A 23,739-nucleotide genomic window follows, 5' to 3' on the forward strand; every position below is an offset into this window, starting at 1 on the left:
CGGAAGTGCCTGCCCCCAGTCTTAACATAGAATCATAGAATTGTAGAGTTGGAAGTGACCCCAAGGGTCATCTAGTCCAACCCCCTGCAATGCAGGAATGTGGCCCCTGGCTGAGAAAGTTTCCTATAGAGGCAGAAGGTTGATTGGGATTGTGGTGATAGTTGCAGCAGGTTGACAAATAGATTCTGACTCCTGGTTGTTTTACAGTAGCAACAGCTAAGCACACCCAACTCCCAAGAAACCTCCTGGGCTGCCAAAATGGAAAAAAACTAAGTAGTGATGGACTGTGGTATAGAAGGGCTGTAAGCTCAGTTCAGTTCTGGTACTGGAAAACAAGCTAGGCTTAGCGTGTGTTTAGGAGCACCCTGTTATGTTAAAGAATTGATTGGGGGGGGATTAACATGACTCTGCAGATGGTCCTGGACTCTGACTCCCAGCAGCCCCAGCTAGCATGGCCAGTGAACAGGGATCATGGGAGTTTAAGTCTCAGCAACCTCTGGACGGCTGCAGGTTCCCCATCTCTGATACACAGCAAATGTGAAAGCAGGGCTGAGAAACCATTCGAGTCCTGGGAACCGTAGTTTGTCAAGGCTGCTGTTGTCCTCATGGAACAATTCCCACACCCTTAACAAACTACGGTCTCCAGGATTCTCTAGGACTGCTAAAGTAGTGTAAGAGTGCCCTGAATGCACTGTGTGGGTTAGGGATGGGGGAGAGGTTGGATTCAGTTTGCATTTAAAGGCGAACTTGCCTAATTTGCGTCTTCTGAAACAATGCGTGATCCAAAACACAGCCATCCTTTGAACTTTGCACTTCTCTGAATTTTGCCATGTGGTCTTGCAGGCAAACAATGTGTACAAAATGCATATACTAGGGTAAGGTGTGCATATAAATGCACGTGTTAGCGAAAATACCATTAAAACGAGTTATATTAGAGGAAATTGCTTTGGGGAAATGTGCGTTTTAGGCAAAATTACATGCAAAAAATGTATATATTAGGAGAAATTCACGCTAAGATGCTGGTGAATTTTCATGAGGACTTTTTTTTTAAGAGGAGAAAATTGCAGACTGATGTGGAAAAGCAGAGAAGTGAATTTAAGATTGGGAAAAAATGAGAAACTGTACTTGACATATTTGTCCATGCCTAGTGTGGATGTGATCTTAATATGGGGGTACTGGAAGAAGAGGAGGACTAAGGAGTGGAGAGCAAATTGCATAAAGTGCGTGTGAGTGAGAAAATTATGAAAGCAGGTTAGGTGCATGTGCATTTTTTTCTTGGAGAAAGGGTGATTCTCTGGCTCGGTTCAGACGTGCATGTACTGTACACTAGCAACTAAGCACATCTCTCTTGCAAAGGTCCAGTTTGAGGTGAATGTGAGGAAAAGCGCAAACTCTGTGCTGTCTTCTTGATTTGACCACATGTCACATCACCTGAAGCCTGCCTACAGTTGTCCATCAATGAACAGACATGTTGGCCTGCCCCAAAGCGGACAGTTGGCGTATCCTGGATAAAGTGGTGCTCCCAGGAATAACTGGGATGGGGAGGGAAGGAAGGAGACTGCTTAACTGTCCCCCTCCAGGATGAAGGGAACGGAGCTTTATGGGGAAATTACATAATGCTGAGGTGGGAAACCAGTGGCCGTCCAGGTAAAATTGGACTACAACTCCCATCATCCCTGACTATTGGCTATGCTGACTGGAGCTGATGGGTCTTGGAGTCCGCCAACATCTGGAAGACCACAGATTCTCCAGCCCTGCTTTTAGAGTTCACTGTGGTATACAGTGTTGTTTTTCCAGAAAAAGAGGTGCTGGAACTCACCGTGAACACCTCTTCTACAGTCAGACCGCGGTTGTCAAACGTAATCCATTCTGGAAGCCCGTTTAGCTTCCGAAACGTTTGACAACCAAGGCGTGGCTCTCGATTGGTTGCAGAAGCTTCCTGCCCTCAAGCGGAAGCTATGTCGGACGTTCGGCTTCCAAAAATGGTTTGAAAACTGGAACATTTACTTCCAGATTTTCGGCGTTCGGGGGCTGAATCATTTGAAAACGAGGCTGGTCGGGAGCCGAAGTTTGACTGTAATGGCAATGGCGGCCGCCTGAGAGGTGCCAAAACTGAGTTCTGGAGAGTTCTGGCTGAAAAAAAGCCCTAGGTGTATACAAGATGAAGAAAAGCGAGTTCGTGTAGGAGAGTCAGAACAGGGCAGCATGCTGGGAGCAGAGGAGAAGTTAATTTAGATCTCACCCACCCAAAAGGTGGACACATCTTCTTGCAAAGGGAGAAAGGGAAGGTTTTGTGGGTGCTGCCAGGTGAGCTGTTTGTTGAGCCTTCGTGCTGCTTTGCTTGCAGGGAGATTAGAATGACATTCTGATTTGTTCGCGAGGAGGCTAGATGGCATAACATCGAGGCATGTGTTTGCCCACACTTTCCTCAGCATTTCCCCGTCCCTTTGCTTATTGTAAGCTGTGCAAGACCTCCAAATGAACTATCAACTATCATGGCACAACTATCATTGCACACATTGTGATCCTCCTTGCAAATAATGACAACCTGGAAGTTCAGGCACAGCACTTGGGATCTAGAAAGGAGTAAAGGAAGGGATTTTTAAATAAATAAATACAAATAATCAATATTTTGCAGGATAGAGAGATAATGGTAGTCTTTTTGCTCCCCTCTCTCCACCTTCCACTAGTAGGGCTTGATCTGTTTTTTTCTCCCCTTCATATATCTAGGATTGGCCAGTTATGGCAGGCTGTTACCCAGGTGGTGTTAGACTACAACTCCCATTAGCTATGCTGGCTGGGGCAGGTGGGAGTTGTAGCACTACAGAACCTGGAGGGCACCTGGTTGGTGAAGGGTGCTATGGGCACTCCGTATAAATTGGGAACAACATGATAAGGAATACCTGCATACTTGTAGTCCAACCACATCTAGCTGGCCAGTGGTTCTCTCCCCCTGTGCTAAGGTAACAACGACAGCATCTGCCCCATAATTTGCAACTTCTTCAAGGAGCTCAGGGCCAGATACAAATGGAAAAGGGGGCAGGCAGGAGTGGAAATCCTTTTTTGTCCTAACGATAACCCTGTGGGGGAGATTAGGCTAGAGAGGAGGGACTTCCCATATGACGCTCAGTAAGAGTGAAACTAGATGTGGGGTGGGAGAAGTTAATTGTATAGTTTATTCAATCCTGATTTTTTTTAAGCAGGGGAATAAAGATTGTGATGGTAGAGGGAGGGGTTGTTCATCCCACGACGTGGAGTGTGTTTGGAGGGTGTGGGGGGACGAACCTTGAACCTTCCCCAGCTCCCCTTTTCTTGCTCATTGTCTTGAAGCAGTTTCCTCACTGGCAGTGAGGTGGGTTGGAGAGAAAAATGCTTGAAATACAATGACAAGGAAGGAGGCAGCATTTTGCTCCTCTCCCTTGCAAACACCCTTTTTTGTGGAAAAGTAGCCTCCAACCTTTCTGGACCCGAGACACTCACTATCAGCTCAGATACTTATTGGGGGTCCCCTCCCCCCCCCAATTTCTATACACAAACAGTTAAAGAAATAAACAAACATGGCGCTCCATCACAGTTAGTTTCTCTTTCATGGATGAGGAGACATTTGAACCTGGCTCCCCTGGCTTTGCTGTACCGTGACAACAGGGGACACAGTGCCTGGAAGGGCATGGAGACTGTATCATCCTCTCTAGGACTTCAGAACAAGGTCTTGCCCAAGCCTCCACAAGAGGAAAATGGCCACACTTCCATCTTTCTACAAGAAGTAAGAGGGGTCAGAAAATGGACGCCTTTCTCAAAGATGGGGCATCTTGAAATGGACGCCTTTCTTGGAATCTGCCTGTACTGCTGGGAGAAACTGAGCTGCACCGTCTCTCTTGAAATTATCAGCCCACCGCCCTCCTCCAGCTTCCCTTGACCTCACTTATTCTTAAATCCACCTTTCACGTCCGTTTATATCCCTCGACGTGTCTGCATGTTTGCTGTTCACATGAAGAGGCACGGGGAGAGGTGAACACTGCTTCCTTCCTATCAATGTTTGTGAATCTGTAGTTGTAAAAATGCATTAAAAAACTTTAAATTCAATTTATTAGGGATATGCATTACTTGTAGATTTTACATTAAATTCTCCCCCTCCATTTTTGCCATTAATTTTTTATATCTAAAGATGACTTGTTCCATATTGAGAAGAAGCTCCAGTTTCAAGTTGTAAGGTAAATTACAGGTTTTATTTTCTGTTTCTCTTTTGGCCGCCTCTGAAATTCTGCCTAGGACCGTACTTTTCTCTAGCATTCTTCTTCTGTGAAATGGCTGGAGGTTGATCCTTTAAAAAAAAAAAGTGTAACAAAACACAGTTGTTAAACATAAACTTGCAGACTAAGATGGTAGAATGAAGTGGCAGAATTGGTACCGTACGCAGGCTTCGCTAAAACCTGTGTTGGGGTGGTTCTCCACAATGCGGGGTCGTAATCTCCTTTCTTGTAACTTGAAAGCATTGGTTTGGGTCCTACCCTCCAGAGCAGGAGAAAACAAACTTGCTGTATCTCCCATGTGATGATAACCTTTTAGATATTTGAAGATGGCTATTATATCACCTTTCAGTCTCCTCTTTATCAAGTTAAACATATGCAACCCCCTGAACCATTCTTCATACGACTTGATTTCCAGACCCTTAATTATCTTAGTTACCCACACCTGTACATGTTCCAGCTTGTCAATATCCTTAAATCGTGATGCTCAGAACTGGACACAGGACTCCAGGTGGGGTCTGACCAAAGCATAATTCAGTCATACCTCAGGTTACAGACGCTTCAGCTTGGTTTTTTTTGGGGTACGGGCCACTGAAACCCGGAAGTACAGGAATGTGTTACTTCCGTGTTTCGGCGGTCGCACATGCGCAGAAGCGCCAAATCGCAACCTGCACGTGTGCAGACGCACCGCTGCGGGTTGCGAATGCTGCAGGTTGCGAACGTGCCTCCCGCATGGATCATGTTTGCAACCTGAGCATCCACTAGTGCAGTCCTGTTACTTATACAGCCTAGAATAGCAGTAGCTTTTTTTGCTGCTACATCACACTGTTGACTCATGTTAAGTTTGTGGTCCACCAAGACCCCTAGATCCTTTTCATATGTACTTCTGGCAAGCCAGGTGCCCCCCATCTTATATTTGTGCAGCTGGTTCTTCCTGCCTAAGTGCATTTCAGCACCCAGGTAGTGGCCAGCTTGATGCCTCTGGGAGGCTGACAAGAAGGACCCAACTGCAAGAGCACTCTTCCTCTCTTACCACTTCCAGCAGCTGCACTGAACTTGAGGAAAGGTGAGCTCTGGAACACCTTGCTACAAGGAAAATAGTGCAGCATAGAATTCAACCATTTTCAAAGATGGATTAGATTTCAGGAAGAAAAGAAAAAAAACAGTAATTGCCAGATTATTATGTCAAATGTTGCCTCCATTTTGTGACCAGTGGGCCTCAATAATTTCCAGCAATCTGAAGCGGGGGGGGGGGGCAGATTTGAAGGAAAATTGTCCTATTTTTTTTAAAAAAAACCTAAACCTTTCCTCATAGGGAAGTTGCTCTAGTTGTTTGATAATTTTGATTGCCCTTTTCCATGTCCTTTCCAGCTCAGCAACATCTTTTGTTAATCACTGTGCAGAGGCTGCCATTTCAGAGACTGCAGCTGCTGAGGAACATTTCTTTTTTACTATTGATTACATATTGCAGACCATTATAGTTTCCTAGTAGGTTTGAAGCCCAAAGGAGGAGGGGGGAGGAAACACCCTCTCGGCTTTTAAAGCTCTGGGGGAGAAGCTGTTGCGGCAGAAATGACTACAGCAGACCGAGCGGAGAGGTTTTTATTGATTTTATTTATTTAGGGGGGAAATGCATATCCCGCCCTTCCCCCACAAAACACAGCGCTCAGAGCCGGCTCACAGCATATAAAACAATGCAATAAAAACAAACATAAACACAGGCGGTGGTGTAGCGGGTTTAAAAAACAAAACAAAAAAACCAAGATGAAACAATAGTGTCAGCCAGAAGAACGTCTGGGCTAATGAAATGCTTGCATAAAATAACTCTGTTGAAACCGGGCAGTTTTAAGTTAAAAATGTGAGGGGCTAAATCAAGGGCACTTTGAGACAGCCTGTTTATTGAGCATTCATCCTGATTTGTTTGTGGGAGATTGAATAATGGGCACATCAGCACCACACATTTAAAGCATCCTATGTGCTTTTCAAGGGACGCGGGTGGTGCTGTGGGTAAATCCTCAGCGCCTAGGACTTGCCGATCGCATGGTCGGCGGTTCGAATCCCCGCGGCGGGGTGAGCTCCTGTCGTTCGGTCTCAGCTCCTGCCCACCTAGCAGTTCGAAAGCACCCCTAAAAGTGCAAGCAGATAAATAAGGACCTCTTTATAGCGGGAAGGTAAACGGCGTTTCTGTGCGCTGCGCTGGTGCTGGCTCGCCAGAGCAGCTTCGTCACGCTGGCCATGTGACCCGGAAGTGTCTCCGGACAGCGCTGGCTCCCGGCCTCTTAAGTGAGATAAGCGCACAACCCTAGAGTCGGACACGACTGGCCCGCATGCGCAGGGGTACCTTTACTTTTATGTGCTTTTCATAGAATTGTAGAGTTGGAAGGGAGTTGTAGAGTTGGAAGGGACCCTGAGGGTCATCTAGTCCAGGAATCTTAACTAAAGCACATCACTTGCCCAAAAGAATCCCAGGAACCATAGTTGGTTAAGGGTGCCAGAAATTGCACATCTGTGAGTGGAAACTACTATTCCCAATATTTTCTTGAGGGAAGTCATGAGCTTTGGCTGTGCTTTAAATGTGCGGTGTGGATTGGCTCGTCAATGCTGCACCACAGCAAGTGTTATCCCACACTCTCCAGTGCATTTCCCTGTCACTTTCCTTACTGCAAAAAGTCTGGTCTTTTGTGGGGGAAGCATGTTTGTTGCAGAATAACTCCCAGTGTAATTGAATCCCATTCAAATAGTGACAGTCTGGAAATGCCCCGAGCTCTCCTTGCTGCAGCCTTTATGAAGCTGTGTCCCCAATGCCCAGAGCAGGGAAACCTGTGGCACTCTAGGTCTGTGACTCCCGCCACCCCTGACCGTTGGGCATGCTGACTGGGGCTGAGGAGAGCTGGGAATCCAACAGCACCCGGAAAGCCACAGGTTCCCCATCTCATAGAACCATAGAGTTGGAAGAGACCACAAGGGCCATCGAGTCCAACCCCCTGCCAAGCAGGAAACCCCATCAGAGCACTCCTGACATATGGTTGTCTTTTTTTTTTTTAAGATATTTATTGAGTTTTTCCACCTTTATACATTAAAAAATCAAAAAAAAGAAAAAACAAAAAAGTTAAAAACACAAAGTTTACAATCCTTATTTTCAATAACATATTTCCCTGACTTCCCCACACCTCCCCTTCTTATATTCCAATTCAAATTGTTAATTCAACAAGTTCTTGTCCCCAATTTTTGACCTTTTTATATTTAATTCATTTTAGAAAAACCAATTTTAACTTATAAACATCAGTATTTAAACATCAGTGCTCATTCTTAAAACTTTTTTCTAAAGTCGACCCAAATTCCCTTCCACGAATTCCCCAATTTTCATCCTAATAACAAAACAAAATAGAAAAAACTGATTATAATTATGCACCCTTTGGATTCCCAAACCCCACCCCCCCTTTCCCGGTTTCAATCCCCAACAAATGTCCATCAGTCTTAGTCTACTATCAGCCTGGAGACCTCACGTCCGAGGCTCTTAATTCTCTCTCAATTCCTCTCTGCCGGTTTTTTTTTGTAGGCCTTAATATTAAACACCAGATCTCGGAGAAGCTCTGTCCCGATAGGGTCCATATTTCTTCCAGCCAGACCTCCATACTTAAAAGTGGAGCCCGAATCTTGTTTCTTACTCCTTTTAAGTCCAAATGTCCCAAAAGCTCCAACTTTCACCTTAATCAAATTTGTAATCCATAGGTCTTCAGATCTCCACATAAGGAGATCTCTCCATTCTTCAATCTTCAATTCAAAACAGATTTTCATCATCCAGTACTTATTTTCCTTTGTCAGGCCTCTGGCTCTCCTTTGTCATCTGCAACATTACATCTCCTCCTTCCTTTTCCTCAGAAACAACATATATCTCTTTCTCCACACTCTCAAATCTTTCAAGTTTCTCTTCTTGTCCAGCTGCATGGACTTCATGAGTCAAGTCCTTATCAAATTCAATGAATTTGTTTACTGTTAAGTCCAGAGTTGCAACATTTGTAGCCAAAACATCAATTTGGCCTTGTAAGTTTCCCAAGAGAAGAAACACTCTCCAATTTAGCTTGAATTTTTCCTCCTTCAGCCATTCTTGTAATGTCCCAAAATCCCCTCTAGAGGGATTTTGGTTACTTTATCTTCCTTCCAGTTCAAATCCAAAAATCAAGTTAGTTTGTATCAGTTCTTCCTTGTTTTCAACAAAATATAACCAAATTGTAGCAAATATATCCAGCAGAGACAGCAGAAACAAAGTTCTCTTTTTCCTTCTTGACAGCTAATTTGACAGCTGTCAAACTCTTCTATATCTCCTCAACAGGCTCTCTCGCGGATCACTCCCGGGTCCAGGGGGGTGGCACTTCAGCTCTCAAAATTAGCTCTTATCCTCCAGTGAAATTACTTATACTGCCAAATCGTGAAATTAATGTCTTTTACCCAATAAAGAAGAAGAAATTCTCTCGACCTTAGTTAGCTAGTCCTTGCTTTAGATAATTTATAAGACGGGGAGACGGACTTCCTGTTTGCGCCTTCCCCGATCGTGCCTAATTAAAAAAAACAATTTCTTTACAAATCCAATTTCCGTATTACTCACGGGTTGTTGCTTTTAGAGGCCAATTGTTCACAAGAAGAAGTCAGCGCTCTCCGACCATGGCATGCGGCTTCACTCCGCAGGAGAAGCAGTCGACTCTCAGCACCGCGCCGCTCACCCCGTCCCCCGTTCCGAAGCCTTTAAAAAGGCTCCTTCGCGGGTCGGGGGGGCGCAAATGGTGCCCGCCGAGTCACCAGGTTCACAGGCTTCAGCGCCTGTGATTTCTGAGGGTCCCCGCGTCGCTGCAGCGGCAAGACCTGGATCCTGCGGAGCCGATTCCCTCCGGAGCTCGGAGGGAATCCGCCATTAGCCGATGGCACTAACCCGGCAGTCCTGACATATGGTTGTCAAGCCTCTGCTTAAAGACCTCCAAAGAAGGAGACTCCACCACACTCCTTGGCAGCAAATGCCACTGTCGAACAGCTCTTACTGTCAGGAAGTTCTTCCTAATGTTTAGGTGGAATCTTCTTTCTTGTAGTTTGCCTTTCTCTGAAGCTTGCAGTGTTCAAGTTGCTCAAATGAGCAGCACCCTACTTAGGTACAAACTGAGTTCATGGATGTCTGCAGTAGGAGACATGGGGCAGAAGTGAGGGTCTCACCTGTCCTCTGTAGTTCTAAATTTACCTATCTTTTTTTTTACAAAAAGTCCAGAAGTCAGCAGCAGAGCTAAAGTGATCTCTGAAACTGTTTCAGAGTGAGAATAGCAGAGCATGCTGCTAGGCCTGAATCCCATTAAACTCAGGACAGTTTGCTTTGGAGTAAAAATGCTTACAGCTGCACCACACAATTTTATTTTTATTTCTAAATGGTTAAAATAAAACTGAATGCAAGCAGGTTAAACCCAGTTTATTAAACATATAATTCAGGACACCAAAAGACACTTGAAGACAAAAAAAGTAAAATTCATAAATCTACTTACATAACAATTTCAATTAATAATAAGAGCTGGAGACATATCTGCTATAAACTTCATGAAGTATTCATAACTGTACACTTAAGAACAAAGAAATTAAATTTTAATAATTAAACTAAGTTTGTAAAAATGAAGGTTAATTCCAGGCTTTTCCATTCTGAAGCCTGAATCAGCGGCCTTCAACAACATACATCAGCTCAAATCCAACTCATATTGAGATGCATCCAAATGAAATTAGTGGGGCAATTTAGCTTTGATTAATTCAAATCCCATTATTTCCAGCAAGACTGAATAATTATATGCAAATAAAGAACCAAGTTGCTCCCTTCTCAAATTGGGACCATTTCCTCTCTGCTTCCCTACAAAAACAGATCTGAATGTGTCCTTTTCCTCTCATGCAAAGAAACGTTTTGCCCAGTTCACTGCTACACTTTTCTTCCGAACAGTTCTAGCCCCTTTGCTGCCTCTAAACAGAAAAACATTCAATAAATGTTATGGCTTGTATATCCAGCATAGTCTCTCATTACATTAGTGGAAGGATTTATACTAGTGCAACAGAACGTGCCCCTCTCCCTCCATGCACTCCCCTAAACCTGTCCTATGTTTACCCCACATACCCTTTGGGGCAGATTTTGGGAGTTTGTGGGGCTCAGTATGCCTCTGAATACGAGTTCCCTATGAACACAAAGGTAGAGAGAACAGTGCTGCTGTTACTGAGTTTCTTGCTTTGTGGGCTTCTCATAGGCACCTTGTTGACCACTGTTGGAAGACAGGATTTTTTAATATTATTAGGACTTTGAGTCGCTTTTCAAAACAAAACGGCAAACTCACAACGAAAATTAAAACCAACAATAACGCTGAAACAAACAAAAGCGAAAAACAATGATATGCATTAATAAACAGGCAAAATAAAGCTGATTGCCAAAGGCTCCTGCACCTTTAGTAGCTGTGCAGAAAAGAAAACTGCAATAGGGGCAGCGTGTCTTCCATGCCACACTTGCTAAAATGCCCACTTCTTAAACTCCAGGAGCTTTCCCCGCTCAGCCACCATAAGGTCCTCCAGTGTCGTATAAAAGCATCTCCCTCTCCCCTCACCCCGCCCACCTCCGACTCCTCCTGACCTGGAAACACAACAGCACGTGACGTAAAAACAATCCGCTCTGGGCCATGGCATCGCTCTGGTGAAGCCGCCCCCCCCTTGCACTTTGCATCGGAGGAGCGGAAAGCCGGAAGTATCTATAATAACCACCCATAAAGCTAGAACGAGGGTAGAGCGGCTCACCATGGCAACCCTGATGGGGCGTCGCTCTACCCAGAGCAGCCTCTATGGTGGGCTCTGCTTTAGCTGGTGGGCGGTTTATGGCCGGAAGCGTCGACGAGAGCCGGTCTCTTCCTTCCGGTTTGCTGCAGAGCTGGGATTGTGAATCCCACCCCCCGCCCCCCGGGCAGAGAATGACGTCTGGATGATGGAGATGGAGAGCCAAAGGCAGGTCAGGAGAATGGGCTGCTCGGGTAGCTCCCCGGAGGCTTAGCACGAGGAGCAAGGGGCTCCGGGTTGGGCTGCTGGCTGCGCGCGCATTGTTTGGCTCTTGCTCCTTGCAGCCCTGCGAGGTTGGTGAGGGTTGCAGGGTTGGGGTTGGTCCTGCTTCTCTCGCGCTGTTAATTTTTCTTTCAGTTCAGTTCAGAGGAGTGGGACATCCTCATCCCGCTTCCCTTTTGTCCCCCCACCCCAATCGCCCTAAGTTGAAGGCAGCATATGCTATGCTGGGTTTTTATAGCCTGTTGGAAGCCGCCCAGAGTGGCTGGGGCAACGTAGTTAGATGGGCGGGGGTGTTGTTGGCATCTGCCTGTCATGAAAGAGACAATGGAGTGTGCCTCCGGGGGTGAATTCGAAACCACCGCGTTAGCAGCACCGAAGGAGCTCCTGGCTGCTATCTCCCTTGTTGTGACATCTCCAGAGTGCAAGTGTGGGCCGTGTGTGTGGAGGCCTTGGCTGCCCATAGGACAACAGCCCATTCTCAACCTTTCTGATATGGTCCAAGGGAAAGCGGAACAATATGTTTGGCACCAGCTTGGCTGCAGGAGTTGTCCAGAAGGAGGCATAAAAGGTGCCATCCAAGCTCATTAGAGACTCCACTCTGGATTTGTGTAGGATTTTCTCTTTATCCTTTTCTTCTGAAGATAACCCACAAGGCAGTGGAGGTTTAGGACCAGAGTTTTCCTTCTCCTACATGGGCTCCCTTCCCAGGTTGACAAGCCCCATCTCCCTCTCACTTCCCTCTACAGCATGTACGGAAACCACCCTCTTGACCCTTGGACTCACTATTGGTCTCATCCGTTCAACCCGTCAGAGCCTGTCTTTGCATGCAGGGGAAGTCCCTAACTTACCAAGGGTTTGAGACCCATTGGCTACCCTCACCTGGATTAGCTGACCAGTTGAAGCCATTCCCAGGGAGTAGTGGCTGTCTCGTGCTGACAGCTTCTAGGAGACATGTGTGAGAACTAGGTGCAGGGAGCATGATGTGTCCCCCACCAGAGGTGCTACCCATTCCCTAGCACCCCATACCCCCCATACTACCCAGGATTTTTTGTGCTATGAGAGAGGGGGGAAAACATTTTTTTCTCTCCATACCATGTATAATTTTATACTCTTCAATCATGACATTGATGTGATGTGATAGAAGGCGGCTTCAGAGGAATGAGAATCTCTCTCCATGCCCTTCTTCTTAACAGGGGCTTATGATTTTCAAAGAGGTGGCCGTGTGTTTCACCGAGGAGGAATGGGTTCTGCTAGATCCAGGCCAAAGGGCTCTCTACTGGGAAGTCATGGCAGAGAACTATGGGATGGTAGCCTCCCTGGGTAAGTATCTGTGAAGGTGTGCTAACCCTAATGTTCCTGTTGCTTAAGACCCCCTCTAGCTGGTTCCCATTCCTAGGATCTCCAGCCTCCTTCTATGTCACGTCATCAGTACACACCTCAAACCAATACTTCTTTACACGAACTGTGGAGCTTGCAAGAGGCAGTAATAGCCATGAACTTGGATGACTTTAAAAGAGGATGAGATCAGTTCCTGGAGGATAAGACTACATTGTCTTACTTCTGTATTCCAGCTACTGGAAACTGCAGGAGGGAAGAGTGCAGCTACACTTAGGTCCTGCTTGCAGGTTTCCCATTGGCATCTGTTGGCCACTGTGAGAACAGGATGCTAGACTAGATGAGCCACTCTGTACTTTTGTATCTCAGCCAGGAACGCAAGAATGTCAACAAGGCCAGGTTGAGCTTGTGGTTTTCCATACCAAGTGTCAAGATAACACTCAGCCTTAGCATTCTCCAGCCATTCTCATTATATTGATTCTTGTCGCTAGTTCATCAAAATGGCTTTTCTTGGGCTGTTCTTGGAGACTTTAATTCTCTCTTCAATGGCAAAATGCTAGGTGGGCATCTGTCACACCTGACCAAGGAAGCCTGATTAGTGGACTATCCTCTCAGCCCTCAAGTAAGATAAATGAGAATGTGTGCATCTGTGCTAGGGTGGGGGAATCTTTTTCCTATGACAGTTTGTTCACCATAGGAAAAGCCAGTATGGGGCACAGCCAGTGGTGGGCAGAGTTGCAGGACTGCAGAAGGCTCTGTGCCATCCCTTCTGTCTGGCCCCATATGCACTATATAGTACAGTATCCTGCCACTTGAAACAGTCATGGCTTCCCCCACAGAGTCCACAAGAAATGTGATTTTGAAGGGTTCTGAGAGTTGTTAGGAGACACCTGTTCCTTTCACAGCTGCAATTCTGAGAGTTCCCTGGGAAGAAGAATGGACTGTAAAACCACACTAGGAAAATGGAAAAATACAGAGTGGTCAGACATGAGCCATAGAGAGTGAGAGACAGGGACATATTGGGCTAAGAGTGTGTAGATATGTCTGTGTGTGTGTGTGTGTGTGTGTGTGTGTGTGTATACAGTCGTACCTTGGAAGTCAAACGCCTTGCTACTGGATAAAAAAAATAATATCCATGCAGGATTACAAACTGTTCTAACCAGCTTGTGGAGACTATCAGAGGTCACAAAGAGAAAGGAAAAATATATGAAAATAACAACAAGAGATGTGGAAAAACAATAAGAAAGGACTGGATAGTACTGTGAACATCATAAGGTTAGATTTGTGGACATTAAAACAGCAGTAAGAAGCAAGAAGTTGATTGGATCCCCTTCGGAACTTGAGATATGGGTACCCCCAACAAAAATTTAAAATTTGGCTGTGTAATTTGGAATTTATGTAATTTGGTTTGATTTGATGTGATTGGTCGGTTAATAAAAAAATATTCTTTTTTAAAAAAAGGAAGTCAAACGCCTTGACTCCCAAACAAATCGGCTCCCTAACTATTGAAACCCAGAAGTGATTGTTTTGGTTTTCGAACATTATTTTGGAAGCTGAACGTCCAGTGTGGCTTCCGCAGCTTCCGATTGGCTGCAGGAGCTTCCTGCAGCCAATCAGAAGCCACACTTTGGTTTCCGAACACTTTGGAAGTCGAATGGACTTCCGGAACGTATTTCATTTGACTTCCAAGGTACGACTGTACCAACCCTCGAGAGTCTGGGCTAACTCTCCTCAGTGAAGTTATAATATGATGGGTGGGGAGGGTAGTATTGGCCAAATTAGTGAGCCATCCAATGGAAGCCAAATGTTGGAAGATTCAGGAGAGGCAAAAGGAGCACAGAGTGAGAAGCAGCTCATATTTCTTTAAAAGTTGGTTAGACAAATTCATTTAGGACAAGGCTATCGGTATCTGCCAGCTAGGCTAGCTACGTTCCATCTCCACTGGAAAGGCGGGTTTAGGGGAGCGTGACTGGGTTGTTTTTACTGGGTGCAGAGCCCCTGGGGCACTGCAGCTATGATGTAGAATGGAAGGCTAGGGGGGCACTGATTTTGGGTGTTGCACAAGGCTCCACTGAAATTTGAGACCCTAGCGCCTGCCATGGTTAGAGGCAGGATGCCACGGTTAGAGGCCAGATGCCTCTGAATGCCAGTCACTGGCAGTCATAAGTGAAGAGAGCAATATTAAACTCAGGAGGTTGTTGTGAGAACAGAATGTTGGAACTAGATGGACCATTGGCCTGATCCAGATGCCAGGCTCTTACGCTCTCTCTTTTTTCCAGTCCAGGAGCTGCAGCCAGGAATGAATATGGAAGCATGGGAGTTGGCAGCAGCCCATGAACCCGGGGAGAGAATGGAAAGAGGAGAAAATGAGACTCCTGCAGTCCAACTTGGGACTGAGAGACAGTTTCTGTGTGGGGCAAGTCTGCCGCAGGCCAAACAGACTCCCGCTTCTAGGTCCCAGCTGGAATGGGAAGACCAGTTCCTGAATTTCCTGAAGACAGCAGCATCCTCTCCCTCTGGGCTTCCCTGCCCCCAGTCCTCATTGGTGTCTGATATAAGGGAATCCCAGGCTTCTTTGAAGGGGGTCATGAACCACAGCCATGGACATAGTGGAGAAGGCGTTGATCACACCCTGCCAGGCCTTGGCTGTGAAACTCCAGGAAGCCCAAAGTATTTTGTGAAAGTGAAAGAAGAGGTTTTGTCTGAGGAGGAGAGTGTTGGTGTGGAGATGCAAGGGAGGCCGGAAGAAAAAGTGAGATGATCTCTAAACTCCTGTTTTGTCTGAACAGAGATGAGGAGAATCTGTGGTCCTCCGGATATTGCTGAACTACATTTCTAATCATCCTTTACTTTTCCACTCTGTTGGTATATTAAAGAAGGATGGAGAGAAAACCCAATCCCGGGTCCTGCTTCCACTGGTGGTGCAATCATGTGGAGGGCAGTCAAGGGCTTTGTGTGGATTGGGATGGGTGATGGCGGAGAACAGGGCTTCCCTTGTCTTGTGGCACACACCAGATGAAATCACTAATATAATTATTTCATTCTCTATCCCACGCTTCCTCCTGAAGACGCCCAGGGTGGAAAACACATCAATTATAACGGGGAGAAAAAGGATTCTAAAAGCAATTTAAAACATTCTAAAAACATAAATCTCATTGTGTGCCATTTCAGCCACTGAAGGCATGGGTAAATACCAGTGTTTTAATTCCCCCCCCCCGAAAGTCAATAACGAGGGAGACAAATGCACCTCGCTAGGTCCACAAATAGGGAACCACCACTATAAAGGCCCTGTCATGGGCCAGTGCCAACCAACCCCCCCCCAGTGGTGTTTGGTGACACCCCCACCAAGACTTCACCTGCCACTTGTAGTGTCAGAGATGATTGATGTTGGAGAAGACCCTCTTTTAGGTGCTATGCTTCGTACTGAGTTGCACTCTTTCTCTTTTAGGCATTGAGGCCTACAGGAGACGATAATGCCTCCTTGTCAGAGCAGGATCTGATGGACTCAGTGAAGATGCGAGAGAACGATCTCTTGGGTAAGGTTTGTCAGTGACTCCAGGGATGCTACCAGGCTGTTATTTGAAGCAGTTCCTTTTTTTAAAAAAAAACCATACCTTTATGTTAAGTTTTAAGAGTATTGGAAAAGCCCTGCTGGATCAAAGCCTTATCTAAGCCTGGCATCCTGTTTCCCAGAGTGGCCAACCAGAGGCCTATCTGGAAGCACCAGGTCCATAGTCCTTCCCTGTTGTTGCTCCCCCACCTGCTGCTACACTGTCCCTGAACATGGAGGCTCCATATAGCGTTTTTTGGTAACCATCCTTCCCTCCATTAATTTATCTGATGGCCTTTATAGTCATTAAACCGATTGCTATTGCCACATCTTCTGACAGCAAATTCCACAAATTGGTTGCTAGAATGCTATTCTATAAATATTAATAATGAACTCATTTTCCAAATAAGAGTCCACACATAGCCAGAAGAACAATACCCTGCCATCTGTGGAGAGGATATGTACCAAGCGCACCCTCTTCCTAACTGGCAGTCAATTTATTGTTACGGGGAGGAAATGATTCCCATAAACAACCCATAGTTTGCTCATAATAGATAAAATAAATTTAAAAATTGTCCATTAGCACCTTAGAGACCAACTAAGTTTGTTCTGGGTATAAGCTTTTGTGTGCATGCACACTTCTTCAGATGCCATAAATATCATAATAGATATTTATTGTAATGTCCACAGTAACTGATATATACTCTGGTAGGGTTTTTTTTTAAAATTGTTGTTTTCTTTAAATAGTTTTTCTCCTACGTTACTGAAACTTAATAAGTAAGGACCACAGTTTCCTTACCCCTGATCTAACCAGCTGATCAGCTGAACACTAGTTTTAATTATTATTATTTTTCAAAAATTGAAGGCTCCCTCCCACTCTCTCCTTCTCATGTCATTTCTCTGGTTTGTTTCAGGAAACGGCAATGGAGCGATCAAGTCTGAGGAGACCTTTTGGCAAGGAACACCTGAGCGAATGAGCCACAGGAGGACATCCCTGGAAACCGCCATGGGGGAGTGTTTTTGGGGTCCCAAAGTAGAGGAGACTCCTGAGACTCGGCAGCATGTTGACAGCTTCCAAGAGAGCAAGCCTAACCTAGCTCTGCTTTGTGGGGAAGATGCTAAAAATGCACCCAGGAGGACCTTTCCTGAGAACCTCCTGAGCACTGAGGGGAGGAAGGGAGGCCAAGAGAACGGGATCAGCCTCCATCGGAACGCTCCCCTTCCAGAAGACCAGACAATGCCACCGGAAGCAGAGAAAGTGTATAAGTGCTCCTATTGTGGGAAGTCTTTTGGCGATAGTTTGGACTTGGTTGCCCACGAGAGGACCCACATTGGCGAGAAGATCTACAAGTGTCCGCAATGCGAGAAACGGTTCTCTCACCGGATCGACCTCCTGACGCACAAGAAGAACCACAAGGGAGAGAAGGTGCACCGGTGTGATTCGGACTGCGTGAAGTGCTTCGAGCAGCGAGCTTTCCTAATGGGGCACCAGATTGCCCACTCCGGGGACAAAGCCTGCCGGTGCTCCGTGTGCGGGGAGTGCTTCAGCTGGAAGTCCAACCTCATCAGGCACCGGAGGACCCACACGGGAGAGAAGCCCTATCACTGCGCTGAGTGCGGGAAAAGCTACACGCGTAATACCGCCCTGATTAGACACAAGAAGGTTCATGGTGGGGAGAGACCCTGCGACAGCAGTGCTCCGCGCATAGGGCCAGCTTCAGTGTGGGTTCTCCTGGTGTAAGAGTTGGCAGAAGAGGTGACCCAACTTTGGTTTGCCCTTAGCCAGCCCCTAACTCACCTGCCTTCAACTTGCCACCAATCTGGGGAGTGACCCAGCTGGTAGGCTGCCTCCATCATCTTGGGATGTCCCTTGTAGAGTTCAGCAGGAAGGAAGAGGGGAGAACTCGCATCAGTTGGATCTGCCTGTCATTGACTCTCTGGCACCACCTACTGTTGGGCTCCCCGCCTTCCGCCCCATTATTGCCAGTGGAAACAAGCCACCGCCAATAGAGAGAGAAAACACGGAAGTGGTTCACAACTGTGGCAAGCATCTTCTGGATTCCACATGGGTTGACGAATTGCTGAACATTTTTCGTGGATGGGAGAATTTTCTGGGCAGCGTTTTTAAAAACCACATACGCAGCAGAGGAGCAGTGGTAAGTGGTCCTGAGCGCATAGCCTGCCTTATTCACATGGCTGGGTGTGGTGAGAGACTGGCCTGCACCTTTTCAAACTGAAGATGCAGGACCTGCCATTTTTAATTTCCCAGATTCATTTTTAATTTTTTAAAATGAGAACACTCTGGGCAAGTAAAAATCTAGCACATTAGGAAGAATGGTTCTAGCCCAGCTTGCTCCCTGATGCACTAGTTTTCTATGTGCAGGGCCTTTTTAACATGGAGGAACATTTTGAAAAATGTTTTTTTCTTGTTACAGTCGGCAGCAGTACAATGCACTCTATGCTGCCTATAGACTCTGCCACCTTATATTGTAGCCTTATTGGAGTTCATCGATGGGGTCTACGTTGCTCCGGGACAGGAGGAAGGAAGTCAAATGACACCGAGGTTGGTTCAAAGAAAGAGTTTATTCTGCTCTCCGGATAGCAGAAGGCACTTGCGTGATCAAGACCACAGCAAGTCCAAAGAAACGACAAGTTTCATGCAGTATATATATCCTCCAGGCACCCTCTCCCTCCTTCCCATATGAATCCAACCATGTCAGCCTATGTACGCAGGTTGACATCACATATGTTCTTGCTCTGGTATTCTTAACCATAAAAGGGAATTCCTTCCTGTACTTCTGACCATAAAAGGATCTTCCTCTTCCTACTCTTATCGGGGAGGAAGAGGTTGTCATCTCCGAGAACATGCTTTGGCCTTAGGTCTGTGCGTCTTTTGTGGTCAGCACATAAGATAAGGTACAAATATGTCTTTTCTGTTCTACTGGTGCAGTCAGGGTCATCTCTGCCGTCACAAGCTGATAAAGGAGAGGGCTCTGAGCATGGCCGGGTTTCTGTTTATACATTGACTCAGAGCTCAAGTTAATGGATTTTAGCTAAGGAAAAATAGGGATTTTGGTGCAGTTTCAAACTGCCTTCACAGTCAGTTTTGGGTTTGGGAAACCCATTCCTTCAATATGATTGTATACAAGCAACTCTCTGTTTGTGTGGGAGTTGTGTTCCTGGTCCCCATGTGCATCAGTGGGATGTGTCTAAGTCTGCTCTGCCCCCATTCCATCTCCTTTTCGGTGCTGAAAGCTGCATGTATGTCAGTGGTCACACATGTGCCGATCACACGCAAATGGGGAGTTGCCTATATATAAGGCCAGGTACCCAAACTAAAGTTTCAGAGTTTAGGCTTATGAAAATGGATTTCCCTCTTCTGCACCACTTTTGGTTCGCATCCAAAAAGCCACACTTGGAATAATATTGTAGGGATGCTCTCTTTTCTAGAAGGCTTCAGGGAGTGCAGGGGGTTGAGCGAAGGGAGGAAAACACTACTATTATTATTTCATTTTTTAAAAAGTAGCAAGATCTTGGAGACGAGTGCGGATTATGAACAGGGCAGGCATCTCAACAAAAGTTGTGGTGCTGCCCCTCCCACGATCATAGCTTCTATCAGAAGTATTGGAGCAGGGATTGGGAACCTCTTTGCCTTCCAGATAGTCAGACGACCAGCTCCTATCATCCTTGACCATTAGCTATCCTGGCTGGCTGGGGCTAATGGGAGTTGGAGGGGCCACACATTCCGTACCCCTGCTGCTCTTATGAGACAGTGTGAATGTGGATAGGCCTTCCAAGACTCCTCTAGCACACTAGTTCCCCAGAGAATCTGGTGCAGTTTTCCGTAAGGGTTGTTACTTGGCTCAAGGCTTTTTCACCTTTATAAACTCCTCACTAGGAAGATAGTGCCACGTGGGCTTTTGATTTGGGGTGATGTGTGAAATTTGAAAAGAAAACAGCTCTTTCATAAGGGTAGATGCTCAAGAATTTGTTCTCATTTCGAACAGTGTTGCCAATGTATAGTCATACCTTGGTTTTCAAACGCCTTGGGAGTCAAACGTTTCGGCTCCCGATGATTGTAAACTGGAAGTGATTGTTCCGGTTTTCTAACATTCTTTGGAACCCGAACGTCCAATGCGGCTTCCGCAGATTCCACCTGCAGCCAATCAGAAGCCGCACCTTGGTTCCCGAACATTTTGGAAGTCGAACGGACTTTTGGAACGTATTCAATTCGACTTCCAAGGTACCACTGTATGAGCATTTGAAAAACTCCTCTCCATTAATTAAGTTTTCATTAGGTTTTCCATTAATACATATGGCAGGGAAAGAAAGCTCATTTCTTCGTTTGGGTATCCCATTGTGTGTAGCTCTTTGGTTAGGCAGGAGAGAGAAGTCTGTGGCCCTCGAGATGTTGCTGGACTTCAACTCCCATCACCCCCAGCCACGATGGCTAATGGTCAGGGATGATGGGAGTTGTAGTTCGCATCCCGAAGTTTATGTATCCAGAGGGATACGTAAGCAGAGGTACGACTGTACAGTATAAAGTTTTTGGGGGGCATGGCTACCTGGGTCACGATAAAATAAAAGCACATAGAGGATTCACTAATCATTTGGTGAGAAAGGCCCTATTCGAAGTCTGGGAAAGAAATAAAACAATCGTAACAGCCAAAACTCCCTGGTGGCTATCACCTATAGAGTCATCAGCCTTGCATAGAAGCAATATGAAAGATAGCTGGCTAACATATAGGGAACTCGTAGAAGAGATAAAAGATTGCCCGACAGTAAAGAAATTTGAAGAATTAAAAGAGAGGGGGTGAATTGGTTAGAATATTTCCAATTAAAAACAATATTTGAGAAGGATAGTAAGCTTAAGGGGTTTGATAAAAAAATCTCGGTATGGGAAAAAGAAATTTTATATAACAACCAACAGACTCTTTCAAAAATATATAAACTGTTACAAAATGGGAAAGTAGAAAAGGAGGAAAAATGAGACACTATTAAAAAATGGGAACAAGATCTGGGCCACCCAATTGAATATAATGAATGGGAAAGACTATGGACAAAAAATATAAATTTTACAGCATGTTACCTAATAAGAGAGAACTATATGAAAATGTATCACAGGTGGTACCTGGCACCAGAAAGGCTTGCAAAAATGAATAAAACATGTAATAATAAGTGCTGGAGATGCAAGATACAAAAAGGAACCTTCTACCATATGTGGTGGACATGCCCCCAAATTGGGAAATTTTGGAGCATGAGCCACGAAGAAATAAAGAAAATATTAAGAATATCATATAGTAAAAGGCCAGAGGCATTCCTTTTAGGAATTTTAAATGACGATATTCCAAAAGACAAAACTAATTTTTTCTTATACGCAACGTCTGCAGCAAGAATCCTGGTGGCTAAGTACTGGAAAGGGAATCAGTTACCTACTCGGGGAGAGTGGCTATGTAAGCTCTCAGAATACTTAGAATTAGCCAAATTGACAGATATAATAAGACAAAAACCAAAAAGTGAAGTAAAAAAAGAATGGGAGTGCCTACATGAATACCTCAAAAGTCAAGGTTTGGGGGCAGAAATCTGGCTCAGTCTGGAATAACCTTGTGAAGTGAAAAGATATGAAAGAAGGATTTATATCTAGATGTTAGGATAGAGAGGATAAAGAAAACAGGAAGACACAATGAGAGATAAAGGAGGTGCTGTGGGATTGGTGGAAGTCAATGTCTTGTTCTTGTTTTAGTGTTTATAATATTAACTTGTAAGGTATGGATTTGTTTGTTTTGTTTGTTTTTGTGTATTTTTTTGGTTTTCGAATGTTGATTTTTGTGTGTTGTGTATTGTTATTTTTTGATATCTTTCGTGTTGTTGTTGTTGTTGTTGTGTGGAAAATACTAATAAAATTCATTTTTTTAAAAAAAAAACTTACTAAGAGCTGATGGGTGAAATTAGCTGGGAGTGTGAATGAGTAATAAATTTTGTATATAATGCATGCTTGCGATTTCTTGGCTTTTTCTTCTTCTCTCACTCAGTGTTTCAAGATGTGTACCATCCACATGATTCTTGTCAATTCCACACACGCAGGACTGGACCATCCACTGTCAGGGCTGTTGGCCTATTTTGCCCTCATCCCAACATTGTCCTTGGGACCATCTGTTCCTCCTCAGAAATGAGTAGGAGCCTGTGAGGAACTGCAAGTCTGACTTAAAAATGAGCCTTAAAGCCCTTCTTTCCAAGACATAAAACTCCCATTTCGCCCCAACCTCAAGCGGTGTTTTGGAGTATGGAGTGTATAAGTGAGTTCCAGACAAACAAGCCCCACTTTCCTTTTTTTTGTCCTGTTAGGTCAGGGATGGGAAATTGGTGGCATTCCAGACATTGCTGGACTCCATCACCCCCCAGTGTTCAGGGACAGTGAGAGATGTGATCCAATTGTGGCCTTTCACCTACAACCAGTACATAGCCTGCTTTCTTTACTTTGACTGTCAAACCAGAGGTTAGGTTAGGGTATTAAGTACTGACACTATTTCTATTCAAGCCCTGCTCCCCACATCCTGCCATCCTCAAATCTAGTTCCCTTTCTCGGTCGTGTGCCTGACTGAAGGCGACAGTGTGGCTTCCGGCTCTATGTGGCTTTCTTACCTAGGGCTCTCTGGCCCAGAGGTCTAGCAGCGCAAGAGGGGATCTGGTTGTTGGTGCAACACTCATAATTGCTTCATTTCTTATCAGTCCAGGGCAGAAGTTGCAGAGCTTTCTATGTCAGGAATATTAGAGCGGAGTGTCTGCTTTTGTTCCATTATTATTATTATTATTATTATTAATTATTATTATTTGAATTTATATACTGCCCTATACCCAGAGGTCTCAGGGCAGTTCACAGAAAAGACATGGGAGCCCCTTCATATGGCAATGAACCATTAACATTGGGGAAGAATCGCAGAATAACCCCTAAAGCAGAATGATATGTGGATTGTCCCATATAAATACAGCACTAATGCACTATTATTGCGTCAATGACATCTTGCTGAATACTCCTGCAAAACAGCAGCAATCGAGGGAGGCCCTTGACAGCCTGGGAGGGAGTTTTGGAGCTTTTATTTCACTTCATTTTTATTTTTATTTTGCTTCATTCCTATACCTCCTAATTAACCACATACTCTGGTCAGTTCACAGATTAAAAAACAAATGCAATTCATTAAAAGCAATCAGCATAAAATCTGTATTGGCGCAACAACCATAAAAATCAGCACAAGATCTTGAACCATAAATGCAGCACTAAAAACTGGCAACAGTGGAAACAAAATAGTTCTAAGAATTAAACAGCATTGAATGATAGCCTTTAAAAGCCTCAGAGAAAACTAAGATCTACCTGGTAGTGAAAAGGCCCTCTTTGGGGGAACATCCCATAACCAGGGTGGGGCTTGGGATCAGAGGGAAAGCTCAGTGGGAATTATATAGGGCAAACAGAGCCAAGCTGGTTCCTTCCAAAAGTCACTGGACTACAACTCCCACCATCTCTGACTAGTTGGCCTTGCTGGATGGGGCTGATGG

The 23,739-nt window shown here is 45.2% G+C and overlaps 1 protein-coding gene and 1 long non-coding RNA gene across 5 annotated transcripts; one reads left to right on the forward strand and one right to left on the reverse strand.

The window, feature by feature from the left end:
* Positions 1–9,493: 9,493 nt before the first annotated feature.
* Positions 9,494–10,874, reverse strand: LOC128409189 (uncharacterized). Its single transcript, XR_008329196.1, has 2 exons — positions 10,701–10,874; positions 9,494–10,522 (listed from the first exon to the last, which is right to left on the reverse strand). It is a non-coding gene; the product is annotated as an uncharacterized LOC128409189 (long non-coding RNA).
* A 164-nt stretch (positions 10,875–11,038) lies between these two features.
* On the forward strand, positions 11,039–18,998 carry LOC128409039 (zinc finger protein 135-like). 4 transcript variants are annotated; one of them, XM_053379218.1, is made up of 5 exons: positions 11,041–11,253; positions 12,497–12,623; positions 14,918–15,390; positions 16,087–16,174; positions 17,103–18,998. In XM_053379218.1, the coding sequence occupies exons 1-5, from the start codon at positions 11,227–11,229 to the stop codon at positions 17,927–17,929; spliced, it is 1,542 nt and encodes a 513-aa protein (XP_053235193.1). In that variant the 5' UTR covers positions 11,041–11,226; the 3' UTR covers positions 17,930–18,998. The 4 variants fall into 4 exon arrangements, with proteins under 4 accessions (XP_053235195.1, XP_053235193.1, XP_053235194.1 ...); XM_053379219.1 differs by having other exon boundaries at positions 11,041–11,249; XM_053379220.1 differs by lacking the exon at positions 12,497–12,623 and having other exon boundaries at positions 11,039–11,253.
* Positions 18,999–23,739: the final 4,741 nt, after the last annotated feature.

This window comes from Podarcis raffonei, chromosome 2 (genome assembly GCF_027172205.1).
Source record: "Podarcis raffonei isolate rPodRaf1 chromosome 2, rPodRaf1.pri, whole genome shotgun sequence".
NCBI classification, from domain to species: Eukaryota; Metazoa; Chordata; class Lepidosauria; order Squamata; family Lacertidae; genus Podarcis; species Podarcis raffonei.

Coding starts and splice junctions, on each gene's coding strand:
- LOC128409039 (XM_053379218.1), top strand. CDS start 11,227: ATGATGGAGATGGAGAGCCAAAGGCAG. Junction 12,624..14,917: donor TGGGATGGTAGCCTCCCTGG/GTAAGTATCTGT, acceptor TCTTTTTTCCAG/TCCAGGAGCTGCAGCCAGGA. Junction 15,391..16,086: donor AAGGGAGGCCGGAAGAAAAA/GTGAGATGATCT, acceptor TTTCTCTTTTAG/GCATTGAGGCCTACAGGAGA.